This window comes from Anastrepha ludens, chromosome 5 (genome assembly GCF_028408465.1).
Source record: "Anastrepha ludens isolate Willacy chromosome 5, idAnaLude1.1, whole genome shotgun sequence".
NCBI lineage: Eukaryota > Metazoa > Arthropoda > Insecta > Diptera > Tephritidae > Anastrepha > Anastrepha ludens.
The window spans coordinates 42,852,068-42,869,785 of record NC_071501.1 but is presented as its reverse complement, the minus strand read 5'-3'; the positions used below and the strand labels follow the sequence as shown (position 1 = coordinate 42,869,785).

At 35.0% G+C, this 17,718-nt stretch overlaps 2 protein-coding genes across 2 annotated transcripts; one reads left to right on the top strand and one right to left on the bottom strand.

Moving 5' to 3' along the window:
• The first annotated feature begins 296 nt into the window (after positions 1-296).
• LOC128862734 (wee1-like protein kinase) lies at positions 297-5,032 on the top strand. Its single transcript, XM_054101423.1, has 6 exons — positions 297-916; positions 971-1,189; positions 1,246-1,348; positions 1,756-2,460; positions 2,518-2,657; positions 4,763-5,032. The coding sequence occupies exons 1-6, from the start codon at positions 472-474 to the stop codon at positions 4,891-4,893; spliced, it is 1,743 nt and encodes a 580-aa protein (XP_053957398.1). The 5' UTR covers positions 297-471; the 3' UTR covers positions 4,894-5,032.
• LOC128862733 (integrator complex subunit 3 homolog) lies at positions 5,001-16,551 on the bottom strand. The gene is made up of 9 exons (XM_054101422.1): positions 16,227-16,551; positions 15,410-16,020; positions 14,126-14,759; positions 9,591-10,883; positions 8,277-8,434; positions 8,056-8,200; positions 7,863-7,988; positions 5,745-5,933; positions 5,001-5,685 (listed from the first exon to the last, which is right to left on the bottom strand). Exons 1-9 carry the CDS (start codon positions 16,371-16,373, stop codon positions 5,617-5,619), a joined length of 3,372 nt encoding a protein of 1,123 aa, XP_053957397.1. The 5' UTR covers positions 16,374-16,551; the 3' UTR covers positions 5,001-5,616.
• Positions 16,552-17,718: the final 1,167 nt, after the last annotated feature.

The following is a 17,718-nucleotide window of genomic DNA, read 5'->3' as shown; positions in this document are numbered from 1 at the left end:
TGTTTCAGGTAGAAATACCCTACATCCGTTTTTTTTTTTTTTTGTTAATTATTATTATTACTAAAGCTATCATATGACTACAAAAAACAAACAAATTATTCAAAAAACTCTGTTGGACTTGTCGGTCAATTTTGCATTTTTGTAGTGGGACAGGGAACGTGTTAATTTTGTGAATTTATTTCTAATTACTGCATATGTGAACGTACGTTTAGTCCTCTACAATATTACTGAATGCATCTCTGAAAGAAACATATCTGTTCTCTTTGTTAAAATTCCGACGGTCAGAAATTGATTTGTGAAGAGCAGCCAACTTAAAGACATTGATTTAAGTTCAATTTCGGTTTACTTCGATAAATGTCGAATAACTTTATTTATTGAATTTCTTGCGATATTATTTTATTCGAAGTGTTTTGAGGAAAGTAAAAAGGTTTAGCAAACTAGTGCTTCTTTCGTTCTCAACAAGTGCTCGAAATGGAAGCATTTCATAAGCTTCAACCAGAAAGGAAAAATGACGCCGATAGTTCGCAGGATCAGATTGAATTAAACTCAAGCGTCGAGATGCGTTCACCTTCCCCAGTCTTTAATATTCAACCACGGAAACTGCGTTTCGCATCTCCACATATTGATGAAGAACAACATAAACGTTCCAGCCTAATACAGACACGCTCATCTGCAGCTGTTCCGGTATCAGTTTCTCCTCCATACCGTAAGGTGCGAGCACTGAGACTTTTTGACACCCCCGCCACTCCAAAAACTATTCTTCAAAAATCAAGAAATCATTTGTCTGGAGCGGTGGCGGCAGACGGTGCAACTAAAAACGAAATAATTGAGCGACCAAGATCGCTGCCGTTACACAATCGAGTTTTAGACAATTTCCAACCTCAGACTGCGAATGTTAATCCTTTTACACCTGATAGTAAGTTGATATTTTTTATTATATTTGATATAAATATAAAATGTATATTTTTAGGCTTTTTAGCGCGAAACAAAAAACGTTGCCGAACTCAATTTGGACGAGATAATTTAAGCAATCAGTCGGTGCAAATGTTTTTAAACAGCGAGGATGATGATGAAATAGATAATGAAGGAGATGGAAATACGGAAGTGCTGCAAGCACCTAAGAGACTAGCTTTACAAGATACTAACATCAGTCGTTACCAAAAGGAATTTTTAGAAATTTCACTAATAGGTTAGAAAATATTTCGCGCTTTGTGAAATGAAAATAATTTCCAATTTTTGTTTCAGGAATAGGAGAATTCGGTTTAGTTTATCAATGCCTTAATCGATTGGATGGTTGTATATATGCCATTAAAAAAAGCATAAAGCCAGTGGCAGGCAGTTTCTTTGAGTAAGTTTCATAGAACCATGTGTAAATATTTTTTATATTTTTCGATCAAGTTTTAAATATCTGAAATAATGGTTATGGTATGATGATATAGATAAATTTTTTTTATTAAATTTTATTAAACTTCAACATTTTTGGAATACATCATTCCTATATATTAAGAGGTAGTTCTATTCAAATAGCTTGAAACATGTTCATGATTTTAGCTTTCACAAAAATCTATTTGACTAATCGCCAAAAAAATATTCCCTAATAGTAATAGTAAGTTATAAATAATTTTATTTGAAATAATAAATTTTTAGTAAACAAAAGTGAGTCCTATTGTATCCACCAATGGTTATTTACATAAATATTTTTATTTAATTTGAGAATTCGTGGTTAAAATTAACTACTTTAATATTTCTTTTCAGAAAACGAGCTTTGAACGAAGTATGGGCACATGCGGTTTTGGGTAAACATGACAATGTAGTACGGTACTACTCTGCTTGGGCAGAAGATAATCATATGCTTATACAGAATGAATATTGTAATGGGGGCAGTTTACAATCTCTTATTCAAAAACGTTTTCTTGTTGAATCCGAATTAAAAATTCTCTTACTTCATGTGGCAGAAGGTTTGCGTTACATACATTCTAATGATTTGGTGCATATGGACTTGAAGTCGGGTAATATTTTCCTCACTAAAATGCCCTCATTACATAAATCCACTTCACTACCGCTGACAAAAGAGTATTATGAAGATGGCATGGATGGAATATATGAAGAGCTCGGCAATACAGAATGTATTACAACATATAAAATTGGTGATCTTGGTCATGTGACATCAATAAAAGAGCCAAATGTTGAAGAAGGCGATTGTCGTTATCTACCCTACGAAATACTTCAGGAAAAATTTAGTGATCTCTTTAAAGCAGATATATTTTCACTTGGTATGACATTATATGAAGCTGCAGGAGGTGGGCCTTTACCTAAAAATGGACCGATGTGGCAGAAACTTCGTAACGGTGAGGTGCCAAATATACCTACATTGAGTGCAGAATTCAATGAGCTCATCAAACTTATGACACATCCGGATCCGGAACAACGCCCATCTTCCACATCTATTTTTAATCATCCGTAAGTATAAACTTAGAATTACTAAATATTTTTAAAATTATCATTTTTTTCATCTAGTATACTGAGCTCGATGGAATCGAAGTCCAAATCCCAACTCAATCAAGAGTTGAACATTGAAAAACGAAAGAATGAGATATTGCTGCGAAAGTTGCGTGAAGCTAAAAAGCTGATCAAGCAATATGAACAAAATGATAGAGGTAAGAACCAGAAAATGGTATGAGTGCCTATTTTTGTGACTCAAAATCAGTGATTCCCAAAGCCTATACTCGTACGTTAATTTTCCCAAATTATTGTTCGCTTATGGCTTATGCTCTTTCATAAGAAATTTTACAAAATTTTAATTGAATGATGTTGTAGCAGTACCTTTGCCCTGTCAGTGTAGTGTAATCTCCGGTCGTCTTCGTCTAGCTCATCTAACGGTAGGCCCAGGAAACTAGCTGTTTCGTCGGGTTGGGTCCAGAGGGAGAGAGGTGTTAGATGAGTGGGTTTGATGGGGCATGTGAAAAGGTAGTTAGTGTCGTGCGGGGTGCCTTCACATGCCGGACATATGCTTAGTATGTCGGGGTCGATTCTGGATTTCAACCTGCTACAGTATCCAGAACGTAATTGTGCCAAGGTTACGCGGGACTCTCGGGGAAGTTGGAGCTCTTCGTCTGCAATTGGTGGTGGTTGGACTCCAATAACGGCATTCGGAGGTCGGGAGCTTAAGAAGGTGGTAAGGGTCTCCCGCTGAATGTCGTTTATGGCCTGTCTGTAAACTGTCCGATCCTGGAGTGGTCTGTCTGTTTTGTCTAGGTAGCCGGTTCTACGTTACCGGAATGAGTCGGGTTTTTCCCGACCAAGGGTTGCCGCCCCAGTGAACTAGCCCTGTATCCCTTTAATTGAATGATGTTCTTGTTGTTGTTGTAGCAGCATAAGCATTCCCCTTACTTACATACGGTGAATGCTGCTGGAGTAACAGTCCTTGGCCGGATATAAATCCGGGACGTTTCGGTAACGTAGAACCGGATATCGTGGAATATAATTGAGTGAGGTTGTTGTTGTAGCAGCATAAACATTCCCCATATTCACATACGGGGAATGCTGCTGGAGTGACAGTCCTTGGCCGGATATAAATCCGGGTCGTTTCGGTAACGTAGAACCGACTGTCGTGTAAACGTATAATTGACTGATCGTAGCTGCCGCTGTTGTACCGGCTATTTAACACGTTCACGCCGGCGCGTACCACCGGTGGCTCGCTCAAGTCTGCTTCATGGGGCGGCGCGTACCACCGGTGGCTCGCACAAGATTGCTTCATGAGGCGGCGTGTACCAGCGGTGGCCCGCACAAGATTGCTTCATGGGACGGCGTGTACCACCAATGGTACTTTATTAGACGGTACCTATGAGATGAGAAGCCATAAACGACTACCCTTATGAAAAAATTTCGTTTTATATAACCTGCAATCGCTTCCGATAGAGCGAAAAGATGTAAACGTTGCCGTCTGTGGGCGAAGACCATGAATAACAGCGCCGGCGGGGACGTGTTAAACTTAAACCAGTCGTGCGGTAAACGTAACCCTAACAGCTGATTTTGAAGTAGACATTTGCATTTTGTCATAAAATACGATAATTTTTCCACTAAGTCAATTAATTTTTCGTTGTTCATTTCTAATATTAAAATTTGTATCGCAAATATCAAAACAGATGTAAAGTATTTCATAGTTGCTTACGATTACGAAGGAATACCAAAATTCAAAGATATATACGGTTACGTGCAGGAAACACCAAAATGAAGAAAACGTTTTTTCTAATAGCGGTTACCCTCGGCACGCAATGGTAAACCTCCGAGTGTATTCCTGCCATGAAAAAGCTACTCATAAAAACCATTTGCCATTCGGAGTCGGCTTAAAACTGTAGGTCCCTCCATTTGTGGAAAACATCAAGATGCGCACAACAAATAGGAGGAGGAGCCCGGCCAAACCCCTAACAGAAGCTATTTATTTTTTTATTTAGGTAGAAAACTTCATGAAAAATATACATAAAACTCACACATATACAGAAAAATATAAAAATTGTATCAAAACATGAGATTTATAGAATCATAGCTGTTTGAGTGTTACAGTAACCGAGTCACTTGTATAGGGAAATGTGCGATATACGCGACCTCTACCGCATTTTATTTTGTCTAGACTTTAGGCACCGAGTTACTGGTTTCCTCAAGTGTGCGTAATTGGCATTACTTTTCATGGCACAATCTTTTTGTTATTTTTAATTTTGAAAAAATAAACATTTTTTTATTCATAAAATCCTATAAATTACAGTTAATCAATCGCCAACGGAACAACGTTGTTTACGATCATATTCACGCAAGAAACGCACACCATGCATCGGTTCTAAAGTAGATGGACTGCGTGATCGCAACAAAAATGTTATTAACAAATTAAATTATTGACTTATTCAGTGAATGCTGCCAACATTTGAAGTTTTAACACGAATTTTATCCATTGTCTTTATTATTTAATCTATGAACACACTGTAAATAAAAAAAAATATATAATATATATGTATGTATGTATGTACGATCAACTGTACGAATATAGCTTTATTTCTTCATTTGTTCATCACTGTCGGTGATATTACTGGTTTAGGAAAATACTTACAGGTTGATAGATAGTAAACAAACAGTCTACCTAAAGGCAATCAAAACATAAATTAACTTCTACGATTGAAGTAGTATTAGAACTACATAAAATAGTACTCATAACACAAGGCGAACTCATAAAATTCTTAATAAAAAATTACGTATAATATACATACATTTTGCACATGTGTAAGAATGGTATTCAAAAATACAAATGCATTTGTAATAGTATTGCATGGTGGTAATTTGGATCAAAAAGATGTACAATCATTTTTATTGTTTCAGTGTTTATCGCACCTTTACATATGTTTACTTATTGTAATTTTTTAGACTTTACTTTTATTTTCGATGAAAAATAAAAAAATATAACGTGAACATTTCAACACTTGAAACATCTACATTGGCCTTATTCTTTTTAATTCTTATTTATATCTTTTTATTTGTATTTTTTTAGTTTATTTAAACAATTTAATTAGAAAAATCTTTCTCATTACTATATGGATCTACTTCATAACAATAAAACCCTTGGTACTGTCAGTCAGAATCGTTGATAGTTTTTTTTCGCTTCTTGGCTTGTGAGATCTTCTGCTTCGGCCAATCCTCCTGAAAAAATTACAAAATTACAGTTTTATATTGTATATTAATAATTTTTAGTAACATACTTCGCTTGATTCTTCATCTGATGAGTAAATGGTTTTAACTGGATCTGAATTTTTCTTATTGCTCGTACTATGATTGTTTGTATCCTTTTTACTGGTAGGCTGTTTTCTACCACGCCCACTTCCACCACGTCTCCCCACGGCTGTAGTTTCGTCTTCGGCCGCCAGTGCAAATAAATCACTGTATTGCTTCTAAAATATTACAACATAGAAAATAGAAGAAATTAGTTGCATTGTAAATATTAAAAAAAAGTCATCATCGCACAAAGTATTTTATATATTATGATATAAATGTAGGGTGGTAAAAATAAATTAATATTGAATACATTTTAGCAATACACGAGCGCTGGTCTCAAAAAACATACTGGACTCCCGTGCCAACAAAATTAATTATACCAAGTTGCTGAAAAAGAATTTTTATGCAGAGTCCTGCACTCCAAGTGTAACCAATTAAAAAGGCCATAAATTTAGTTTGGAAAATTATGTTCATTCAATTCAAAGTAAACATTTACTTTTATTTAATTCAAAGTAAATAATACAAAATTAAGAATCAATTTACTTTTGCTCGATATGACCACCTTTTGCCTTGACTATGGCCTTGAGGCCGTCCAGAAACGAATCGCAAAAGCTGCCCGAATGTGAGTTGCAGGTATTTTGACCCACTCGCGGACAATAGCTTTTTTAAGCGCCTCGAGGTTGGAGAATCTTTTAGTTCGGACCTTGTTCTCCAAAATGGTCCAAAGAGAATAGTCCATCGGATTCGCGTCTTGGGAATTTGAGTCATTGTGTGGACGACACCTTTTGACTCTTGTAGGGCTTGACTTTGAGATAATTATTCAGTATGCGGCGGATGCTACGGTCAGATATTTTTCGCTCTTTCGCCATTTGATTGGCACTTCGTCGGGGATTTCGCTCAAGTCGCTTCTTCGCTTTTTTCGCGATGCTACGAGTATCATTGCCACGAGTCATTTTGCGATAAACACAAAATTTATTTACTTTAAGATCCTCGAGCTCACGAACAATCGCTGGTTGTGATTTTCCAGTCAAATATAATTTATCACACTATTACGTTTGAAATTCATTACTGATTTTTTTCGCGTTTACCCTCGGCAAAATGCTTCCACGCGTATGCATGTAAGCAATACCCTGGACTGTCATTTAGCCAACTAACAGACAGCTGATGCCCGTGCATCAACTGCGCAAGCGGTCTAAAGTTGGTTACTCTTCGAGTGCTGGACCCTGTATTTAGGGGCATTTGAGAATTTCGATATTTAGGCTGAAACTTGTTCTGGTTGACCAATCACTGGCCGACACATTAATAATTTTGACGCTTCTATGGACCTAAACATTCATACTAAATTTTTTTAAACAATTCAAAAAAAGACTGGATGAAAAAAAGATTAGATGTGGATGAATTACAGTGAAAATATGAAAAAAAATTGAGCCATTTTTAAAACAAATGATAAAACAAAACTGATCACAACGAAAACAATGTACAAAAAATGGTACAAACGGTAGCGAACGGAAGCGCCTAAAGAAAGTAATGCTATATTTTTGGTGATATTAGGGAAGGAAGGGAACAATACTGATTACTGGAGAAGTAAATTATAATTCAATATAGGCTTGCAAAACACAGTCAATCCTCATATCTAACGTAATACAATTCGTTTAAAGCATGTTTTAATTTTGATTGTATAATTTGTTACTTTGAGACAATTATTATAATTAAAAATGATACCGATATTGAAAAATTATTTACACGCGCTTAAAGTTTCCAGCCTCGTAAAAGAGGTGTCGCGGCTGATACTATTTTTGTGTGCGCTCTAGTAATATTCTGGTGATTTTTTATTGTTAAATGCTATTATGAACTCTGATTAAAATAAAGTTTTTTTATGAAAAAAAATATGTTTTGTTTAAATAGACAGTCGTCAGCTGTAAAGCTCATTTCATCAAAGTGAATCCAAAATGAATTAAGAAATTAAAAAATAATTCGTTTTTCAAAATCACTTGTATTCAGGTAAATTTTCATATTCACTTTCACTCGTACTCCAGAACCTGTCTGAGTTTGAATAAGTCACGTTTCCGGTTATTAAAAATTTTTTAACAAATATGTCAACTTACTTTTGTGCTTTCATTGCTATGCGTATACGCCGCCTGTAGTGCGCGTTGCATAGTATCGTAAACGTACAGCCCTGTGCCTGTACCATGCCTGCAACTTCGTCGATAATGTTCCAGGTGACTCAACACCTCAAGTTAAGGGAAAGGCAAATGTTATATTTAAAGCTTTTTTATAATTTTCATATGTATATAATACCTGATCGGCGGAGGGTAAACCACTCATTGCTGAACTACCTTTAGTTAGCCTTTTTCGCTTGTTCGGAGATGAACTGGGATACTTTGACGTGAGCAGTGATGCTATGATTTCTGATAATTTTTCCTCGCCCCGTTGACACCAGAAGCTTTTATTTGATATATTGAAACACATAATTATACATACAGTTCCAAAGATTTATATGTATATACAAGTTTGCTTACCGCAATGCCGAAGTAACAAATGGATCGCCCCGAGATTTTGTCTCTCTACTCAGCAAAAGACGTATTAGTTCATTCGTAGGTTCCTCGTTTTTAAGCCATAAGAGCATATAACTGAGCGCTTCTGGATGACTTGAAGATTCAAGCTCAGGTAAAATATCCTAAAATATGCAAGTTTAGTTTTAAAATTTTAGAAATAAATAAAATTGAGTTGTAAGCTCGAATTTTATGCTGGAAAAGAAAAATGATAATGGAGGCAATAAAGCCGGATCGTTCCGGTTACGTAGAGCCGACTGTCGTGGGACAGTTGTTTGGTCGGTGTAACCGGAGCAACTTCGTTTTGACGTCTACTGCACAGAAAACACGTTATCTCTTTCACAAGCACAAGCAGATCTCTGCGACCTCCCGAATCAACTCAGTAGTATATTTTAAATAAATAATGCAAATAAGCAGCGGCCGCCGTAGCCGAATGGGTTTGTGTGTGACTACCATTCGGTAGAGCTCGGGTTCGAAACCCACCGTCGCGCTTGAAACACCCAAATTTAATTTTTATTTAGTATTGGGCTTTTATAGTTAAGTTAAAAACTGTAACTGTACACTGCAAATCTCTTATCGAGCTATTGTCGACCTTGATGGTAAGACCTTTAAAGTTAGAGTGCGATTTGTTTTTTTCTCTAACAATAGTTTTCTCGAGTTTATATTATTTAATAAGGACAGAATGAGGAAAAAACATTAAACTTTTGTAGTTTTATACAAAAATAATATTTTGAAAAAACTATGGTAAGCATTCTTCAATTTTAAATAGCTTCTCGCGGTCGGCAAAATGCTCATAGCACGAGCTCTCTAGCGCTACACCAAGATATGCTTCAAGTTATATTAACATCAAACACAGAAAGTTGAAAAAGAGTACTTGAGAATTGTCTAAATGTATGGATGAAGTCATAGATTAAATCTATGGAAAAATTTAAATCGGGAATTTCGCCATAAGGCATCTTGATATACTTCAGATACTAATAATGAATGTTTTAACGAGAGTCCTGATGCATGCTATATCCTATAATATAAATAAGCGAGGCCTATGAATAATACATGCACCCATCACTAGAGTCTCATGCAATCTAGACACTTACGCAGTTGGTATAACAACGGGCAATTACTAAGAAAGGAAGCTCATACGTCTCTCTTTACCTTGTAAATGACGATAACCAATATCCCGCCCGAACTGTCTAACTTGATGTGAAACCCTCAGCTATTTTCCAGAATTTAATACCCTTCCAAAGAGAATTTTCGCTTAAAATAAGTAACAAATTAAATTACCTGTAAACATTTAAGCGGGACATCATGCGCTTGCACTAACTGCCACAGACTCAACTGCTCAAAAGTTTCATAAACCAAGCTTTCTCGCAAGCAGTCTATCAGTCCATCTTGTTTAAAGAGTGTCAGTTTTCCCTGCGCCACATAATATATCAGGTCACGCAAGTTCTTCGCATCAATACACCTCAATGTAATTCGCAGCAACTCGCTATTGTTTATGGCTGTACTTTTAAACTCGCGATAAATGTCTGGCAATAACCAAAGGAATATCGCTGTACTTTCCTTTTCTAACAAATCTAAGTCCCGTGCTAGACAATCGTCTACCTTTTCACCACTCGCCTCACACAGCAAACGATAAATAGGCGTTTTAAATTGAGCCGCTTGCTGGCTATTCTTACGTGTCTGCAGTTTAACGTGCACCTTCATGAAATAGAGTAGCAAGTAACCGATTTCCGGAATCCGCTCACATATCTCTGCTAGCAATGTTTGAAACGGTTTTTTGCTCTTCTCATCATTTTCGTAGAGAAAACGAAACAGGCCGAAAAGTGGATAGCTTATGCTCTTTGCCAAATTTTTTTCATCTGTTTTACTATCGGTGAAGATATTTTGTTGTGGCAATGTTTCGCGTAAAATTAAATGCGTATTCGAGATCACATAATTCAATTGAGCTTCATCCAATGCTGAGGCGGGCAATGTTCGAAAATCCGACAAAAAAGCTTCCCACGTAAATGAGTTGCGTTTTGTGACGAATGTTTCGAATGTGTCACTAATGGAGGCGGGCAGATCTATCTTTTCCGGTGTTGGCTTCTCTTTTAATCGTACTTTCGATAAAGGCAGATCGTCATCATCGTCCGTAAGCTCCTCATTCTTGGTATCTTTCGCCACATCTTCGTCATCTTCACTGAAGGCGGCTTCGGCTTCAATATCATTACTTTCGGGCGCTATAATCGACAACTTATTATCTTCATCGATGACAGGTGCACCACTGGCGGCAACACTACCAATGCCACTTGTATCAACGACGCCTTGGGTTTCTGCTAGATCAGCCACAGCAGAACCGAGTTGGAAATTATTTTGTAGATGCATTTCATGCTGTTGCGCCAATGGCCCACCGAAAAAGGGTTGCCCTCTGTGCAGTAGACGCTGATCTGCTTCTTTTTTAAACGGTGGCATTGTTACCATTGGCGACGCAGTATGGGTGGGTAATACGAATTCACGGAAATTTTCACGAATTAAATTACGCAGTTCTCGATCCAATTTCGGGGACTCGAATAGTGGCTGTAAGTTTGGAATGACCTGCAAACAAAAATGTTATATTTATATGAATAGTTTTAGCAGAGATACATATATGAAAGATGGAGAAACGGAAGGTAGCGATATTATGTGAAAGAACTTTTTAGGAAATAAATTGCAGACAGGCGTTTATGCCGAGCATCTTCCTCAATTTATGATTGGTCTGCAAATGACGGATTCTACTGTTTTATGCCGCTACCAAGAGGTAGATAGTTTAGACGAGAAGTTTTTCATTGTTAAAAATTCACCTAGAGGTTTTTTATTGGCAACCAAGCGAAGACAGAAAAGGGAGGGAAAACTGCTCGCTCAAATACGAACTGTTTGAAGGATGTTATTGATAGCTTAATATATCTAATGCCTAAAAGATGTGCTGCAGTCAGAATTTTTGACTATTATAAACTATTTTATGTTAAAATAAAAAAAAAATTGGCCACAAGTATACTGTTTTATTCGAAGTAAATATATAAACAAAAATAAAATGCAAAATATTTATATTTCTGATGTCATTGTTTTGAGAAAATCAGCAATCGTAATATTGTAAATGCGACACCCTCCTAGGGTGTTATAGTTTTGGCCAATACTGTATGTTTGCATATAGGTGTTAACAATAAAAGCCGACAGTTTACCAAAGCTTTGACTATTTACGTATTTTTTTTATAAAAATGTAGGTTAAACTATAACAAAAACCATAGGTAAAATCAAAGTTTAACACTTTGTACAAAATTAAAAAAAAAACTCAACAAATTTTTATTAAAATTTGAAACTTTTTATAGGATATGAAGGTTTATAGCCCTCTCAACTTTGATATAATGATGATCAAGTTTAAAGTACGTAAAAATTCGCATTGATTTTTGATACGTTTTTCTTATGTTGCCGAAGATATGTATTTCCTTCTATGCAATGAAAGCTGTGTAAAAAGTAGCTGCACCATTATTATGTGATCCTCTGTGTAATCGGCATAAAATGTTTGGCTGTAATCTTCTAGTTTTGTGCTGATTTTTGTATAACAACTGTCTCTTGTCGACCGGTAGAAAATTACCAAGAGTTAATATGTGGTCGTAGGTGACATTAAAGAGCAACAAGAACTTTGGCATTCAAAACTACTAAATGATCGTAGCAGTTTATCAGAAGTTTATCTCCATATCACAATTTAGAGATAATCTTTGTCACAGAACAAAAAGCCTTTGAAATTTGGAATGTGGAAACATTTCAGCTAAGCGAGCAAAATGCTTGCTTAAGTATCAAAAACACGTAACGGAAATTGTCTACATAAAAATGTTAAGTTGGTAGTTAAAGCTTCAAATATAACGATAAAACGAATACGTTTAACCAACTTATCTGGATAAATAGTAATGCTTCGTTTTATTTCTGTTCAACGCGATATTGATTAAGAATTTAGATTCATCAAATTAAAAAAAAAAAACTAAAATTTGTTACATAGTCTTGTGGCATATATGCATGTATTTATAGGAATTGTATGTGAGGCTTCTACCAATTAATTGAAATATTTTTTAGATTTTTCATATTTTTTAATACATATGAACTAACTGAAATTTATGTGATTTAAGCGAAGTACCTTTGTTTCTTTTTTTATTAATAAAAAAAGTTGAGATTTAAATTAAGAAAAAAAAAAAAAAACCGCTATACATTTTTTGTACTCAAAACAATATTCACTACGGTCAGTCTTCGCCCTAAAAAATTATAGTCGGTCATTTTCTAGTTATAATACAAAGAATATATGTTTACTTAGAAATTGGGTAATCTAAAGATTTATGTTCCACACAATTTTTATGACTAGTGCGCGGGTAGTGGTTGAAATTCTACTAGTTTGATCTTTATCCTCGTCTCTTTATCTTTGTCTCTATCTCTATCTTGACCTCCATTTTTATCCTGTTTTTATCCCTATATTTATCTTTCATCCCTAATTTATCTTTTTTCCTTTCCTTATCTACTTATTCATCATCACAATTGTGTTTATATAAGCTTTAAAATTTACCTTCAATTTTGTTTCTATCTTTACGTACTTTTTATTTTATTTCTGCTTTTGTCTTTATCCTTGCTTGTAGTAATATTATATTAATCTAAATAGTATTCTTAAACTGTGAATGCGTTAACATAGTTCAGTTTTAAAATCAAAACATACATTTAGGAGACACAAACGCATACTTTGGGACATTTTTAAATTGATATTTTTTTTTTGTAAATTAAACTAATTTGAAATTTCAATAAATTCGTTCCTTCAGCCAAGGCGAATTCATTAAAGGAGGTGGCACTAGGCCAACAACAACATTTTATACATCAGAGTGGCATGTGAATGTATGTAAATAAGATTCGTAATTTAATTTGGTGCTGACATCCGAATGTACCCGTCGGAAGAAAATGTGCTGTGGTATACTGCTACCACGTTTTATAGATTCTACTTGCCTAATAATATAATAAGCAAAATAATAATCGGCCGTAGCCGAATGGGTTGGTGCGTGACTACACTTCGGAATTCTGAGTTCGTATGTTCGAATCTCCGTGCAACACCAAAATGAAGAAAAAGTCTTTTATAATAGCGGTCGCCTCTCGGAAGCAATGGAAAATCTCCGAGCGTATATGAAAAAGCTTATCATAAAAAATATCTGCCGTTCGGAGTCAGCTTAAAACAGTGGGGTACCTCCATTTGTGGAAAAACATCAAGATGCACGCCACAAATAAAAAGTGGAGCACAGCCAAACACCCAGAAAGGGTATAAGCGCCAAAAATAATATTATAAAAATATAATAAAGAGATATTAAAATAAATAAAATAAAAAGTGCGCAATTTGTTTTAAATAAATAAATCACTTTTGTTTTCAACTTTGACGCGACATTATAATGGGCGAAACGTTGCTGTTGGCCTAGTGCCAACACCTTTAATGAATTCGCCTTGCCTTTAGCATCAAAATAATTTTCGAATGATATATAATTCTTTACACGTTAGAAATACAGTTTAGTCGCATAGACGTAAAAGCAATGTAAAAAATATGCTACGCTATAAAAAAAAAATAAAATAAAATAAAAAATATATTATATAATTTTGATGTTAGTCATGGAATTAAGGTAGAATCGACGTACAATTGAATTACTATTTGATTATCTGTGCAGAATCAACAAAATCGAAAAACCAAACAAAAAAATAAAAACTAATATATTTCAATATAGTACAATATAATTGGGTCAAATGTGTTTCTTTCTTAAGTTTAGTCCCTTCAAAATACATACCTGCTTTTCGAGAATCTTATTTAATGAATTATACACGCCTGTGCGTATTTTGTCCTCGTGCCGTATGTCAAAGTTTTTCATTATACGACAAAGAAAATCCAATAGTGTACTGCTTACAAATGGATGATTTCGTATTGAATGATACATTACTAAAATTCCCGGTTCAATGTTCATGATATTATCCTTAATTGGATCAAAAAAGAGCCAATCATAGAAAAGAGAAAGCTTGGCATTAGCCAATGCAATCGGGTTTGTACAAGATGATATTAGCCATCCAATGATAGCCCATCGGGGTATAATATCCGAACAGAGCATATCATTTGTAGGATGAATGACATTTATTATAAAACGTATCAAATCTGAGCGCAAACTGTGAGATTCCGGAGTTGCAAAATATTTATCCTGGAACCAATCCTGGTAACGTTTCTGATTGCCAAATTTAACCGTAGAAGCAAGGAACGTTAATTTACGTTCAATGTCTGGAGTTAAACGACTTTGCAAGAATCGTCTACTTGTACGTGTTTGCAAAAGTTGCCAAATTCCTGTAAATGTTGGATGTAGACTTTCTGGGTTATGTAAAATGTCGCGCCATAACTGTTCGAATTCGGGTACTCGCGCGACATTTTGTAAAAGCCTGTAAAAAATGGTTTACACTTTAATACTTCTTTAAAATGAATGCAAAGGCTGTATGCACATATAAGTTAACGTAAATCGCTTAAATCTTAAATATTTAGCTTATAGTGAAAAAAAAAAACATACAAGAAGCTTTTCAAAGTAAACATGACTTTATATCTGGGTTCCATTATTGATGGAAATATATATCATTAACTTAGTCAAATTCCATAGCATGAATAGAAGCCGAGTTAATATCTTTGCAGTGTATTTTTTTGAGTACTTATACATGATATGAGAATCGAGATAAGAGCTAATACCAAGGCGCATACATTAAAGGTGGTGGCACTAGACCAACCACAATGTTTTGTACGTTTAATTGTCAAAGAAAAGTCTTGACAAAGTAGAAAACAAAAAATGAATTCGCCTTGTTTCATTCTGGGCTGACAGCCACATGCACACGGCGAAAGAAAAAAAAAACAAAGCAGCAAGAGCAAAAAATTATTGGGAACGTTTTTTTCATTATTTTCATTCGACCGCGCAATTTGATTTTTTTTTGAATATAAAAAATCTGTTTTGCCAATATTTATTGGTGCTCTTATTTTTAAAAAGTTCTGTTCACGTTGGAACATCCTTGTATGAGAAATATATATTGATAACAGTACAACATACCTGACAAAATCTCTACCCAAAGGTATAATGTCCAGGAACCGATCACGAATTAACGATATTATAAACTTCACTTCTTTTTGTCGAAGCACAGTTAATGAGGGATTCGCATGGTCTTCTATAAGCCGAACGTAGCTGTAAACTATTGTTTGTACAAGAAAAGCCTGTGATTCTAGCCAAGCCCGATACTCGATGAATATATCGAGCAGACCCTCAACTAGAAAAATGTTTTTGATTGAAACGTCACCACCACCTGCTTGCCTAAGGCAATTCCACACAATATTTTCTACTAAAAGCACTTGATGTTTGACAAGTTCGCGAAGTAGCCATATGAGTTGGCGGCGTGCTATTTCCGTTAATTTGCCATATTTTTCAGCCACAAGCATCGTTAAATTTGAAACGACCATGTTCATTCCATCCCGAGCGACAAGTGTTAAATCTCGATAAGCTTTTGGTGCTGTGACAGGATCGGTTAGCATTGTGTATAAAAACCCTATTGAAATATCTTCATGCTGCTTCTCCTTACATACGAGTTGGGACAAAATGTCATGCATATCCTTCTCATTGAGACCATTGATTTGCTGTTGTAGGCTTATATAGGCACGTTCAAATCGCTGTAAAGAAATTTAGAAAAAAGGAGATATAAGGCTAAATGTTAATTGTATATATTTATGCGTAACCGCATTTTAAATATGCTGCTTTCGAAATGTTTTGATTTCTACTTCATAAAGTGCACAATTTATACTTTATTCCCGAAGTTTAACAAATGTGACATGTATTTCTGACTTTGCTACTGTACTACAAAGTACATGTTACAAACCTCTTCTAATTCGTCTCGAAAATCAACGGTCGTACAAATGAATAATTTCGATTGATTGTGATTGCTGTGTTGCTCCATTTGTAGATCTCCCTCCCGGTCGGGAATGTTGCGGTCGAAGTCACAGTCTCTTAGTCGCTTTAGATACATGCAACTCTTACTTCATATTTCAGGCCCCAGTGCCGTTACCTCTCTTAATGTGAAAGTATTTAATGGGCTTTAATTTAAAATCTACATCGACAAATAAATGAAATGAAATTTTATAGTAAAATCTTAAAGTGAGAAAGCCAGCAGTTTTCATCAAACGAGTTAGTTGTACAGTGTTGCATTCAAGTTCTAAAAAAAACTTTGTATGCTTTCAACCTGTAATTGTATACCTCGTTTACAACGATATTATAAAACATATTTAGTTCTATTTTTGGTATAATATAGTAATATGTTTTTTGTAACCAATAATGATAAAATACATGAAAAGGAAGATAAACTACTTGTTTGTGCAGAGGAGAAGAAAGCGAAAGTAAGAAATTGTATATACAAACACAAAACACTTTCTTGCCACGGTGTCATCTGTGAAAAAACTCATTTAGGGATTTTTAAAATTCGCGCTGTCGTAATTTAACTCGTGGGGCATAATTTTTATTAGAATATTTACAAACACATGCTTTATTGTTTTCCTTTTCTTTGTTTTGTTTATTTCAAGTGATAGCGTCAACTAGTTGTCAAAGTCGTGAGAAGTAGCGGTTTTCGAAACGCGTCACCTTTAGTATTCTGTATATCGAGTTTTGCTAGTATGTAAAATTTTTATTTTAATTCCGTGACCACATATTTTAAAATTATAAAAAGCTTATAAATAATTGCTCGTTGTCTAACATTATGGAACTATTCTGTGAGTTTTTGATAAAATATGTTACCTGCTTCTGTCCATTGTTGTGGTCAGACAATGGATAATTAATTTTATATTTCCTTTTACGAGCTCTTCAACGGTCAACGAAAAAGTGCAGGTAAACGGAATAGCAAATATATAAAATGATTGGGTGGTTCAAAACAAAAACTTGACTTCAAGTTAATGAAAATAATATTTACAAAAATAAAAAATAATAAAATAAAATAAACGATTAATTTAATTTACCACGATGGAGAGAATAATAAGGTAGCGCCGATCGTGACCGCTCTACTTTGCTGTCATCATTTGAAATTTGACAGAATTGCTGTGTGTGTGTGACGTCACGCTTTCGCAATTTATTCGTGTGTTGTTTGTTGAAATTTTTTTTTGCATGTTCGCATTTTCACATCACTTCCATACAACTGCGCCAATGTGACGACACGCACTCCTTGATTTTCGCGATATTGTTTCTATCATTATTGCTAATTTCCTATTTTCCAAAAGCAACCGTAATAGACGAGTTTCCATGAACGAGACATATTGGCTGTAGAACATGAGTTCGATTTCCACTTTGAACGTTGAATATAAAAAAGAATAGAAAGTTTTTCTATT

Coding starts and splice junctions, on each gene's coding strand:
- LOC128862734 (XM_054101423.1), top strand. CDS start 472: ATGGAAGCATTTCATAAGCTTCAACCAGAAAGGAAAAATGACGCCGAT. Junction 1,190..1,245: donor TTTAGAAATTTCACTAATAG/GTTAGAAAATAT, acceptor TTTTTGTTTCAG/GAATAGGAGAATTCGGTTTA. Junction 2,658..4,762: donor ATATGAACAAAATGATAGAG/GTAAGAACCAGA, acceptor TATAAATTACAG/TTAATCAATCGCCAACGGAA.
- LOC128862733 (XM_054101422.1), bottom strand. CDS start 16,373: ATGTATCTAAAGCGACTAAGAGACTGTGACTTCGACCGCAACATTCCC. Junction 16,021..16,226: donor TTCGAGACGAATTAGAAGAG/GTTTGTAACATG, acceptor ATTTCTTTACAG/CGATTTGAACGTGCCTATAT. Junction 5,686..5,744: donor CAGATGAAGAATCAAGCGAA/GTATGTTACTAA, acceptor TAATTTTTTCAG/GAGGATTGGCCGAAGCAGAA.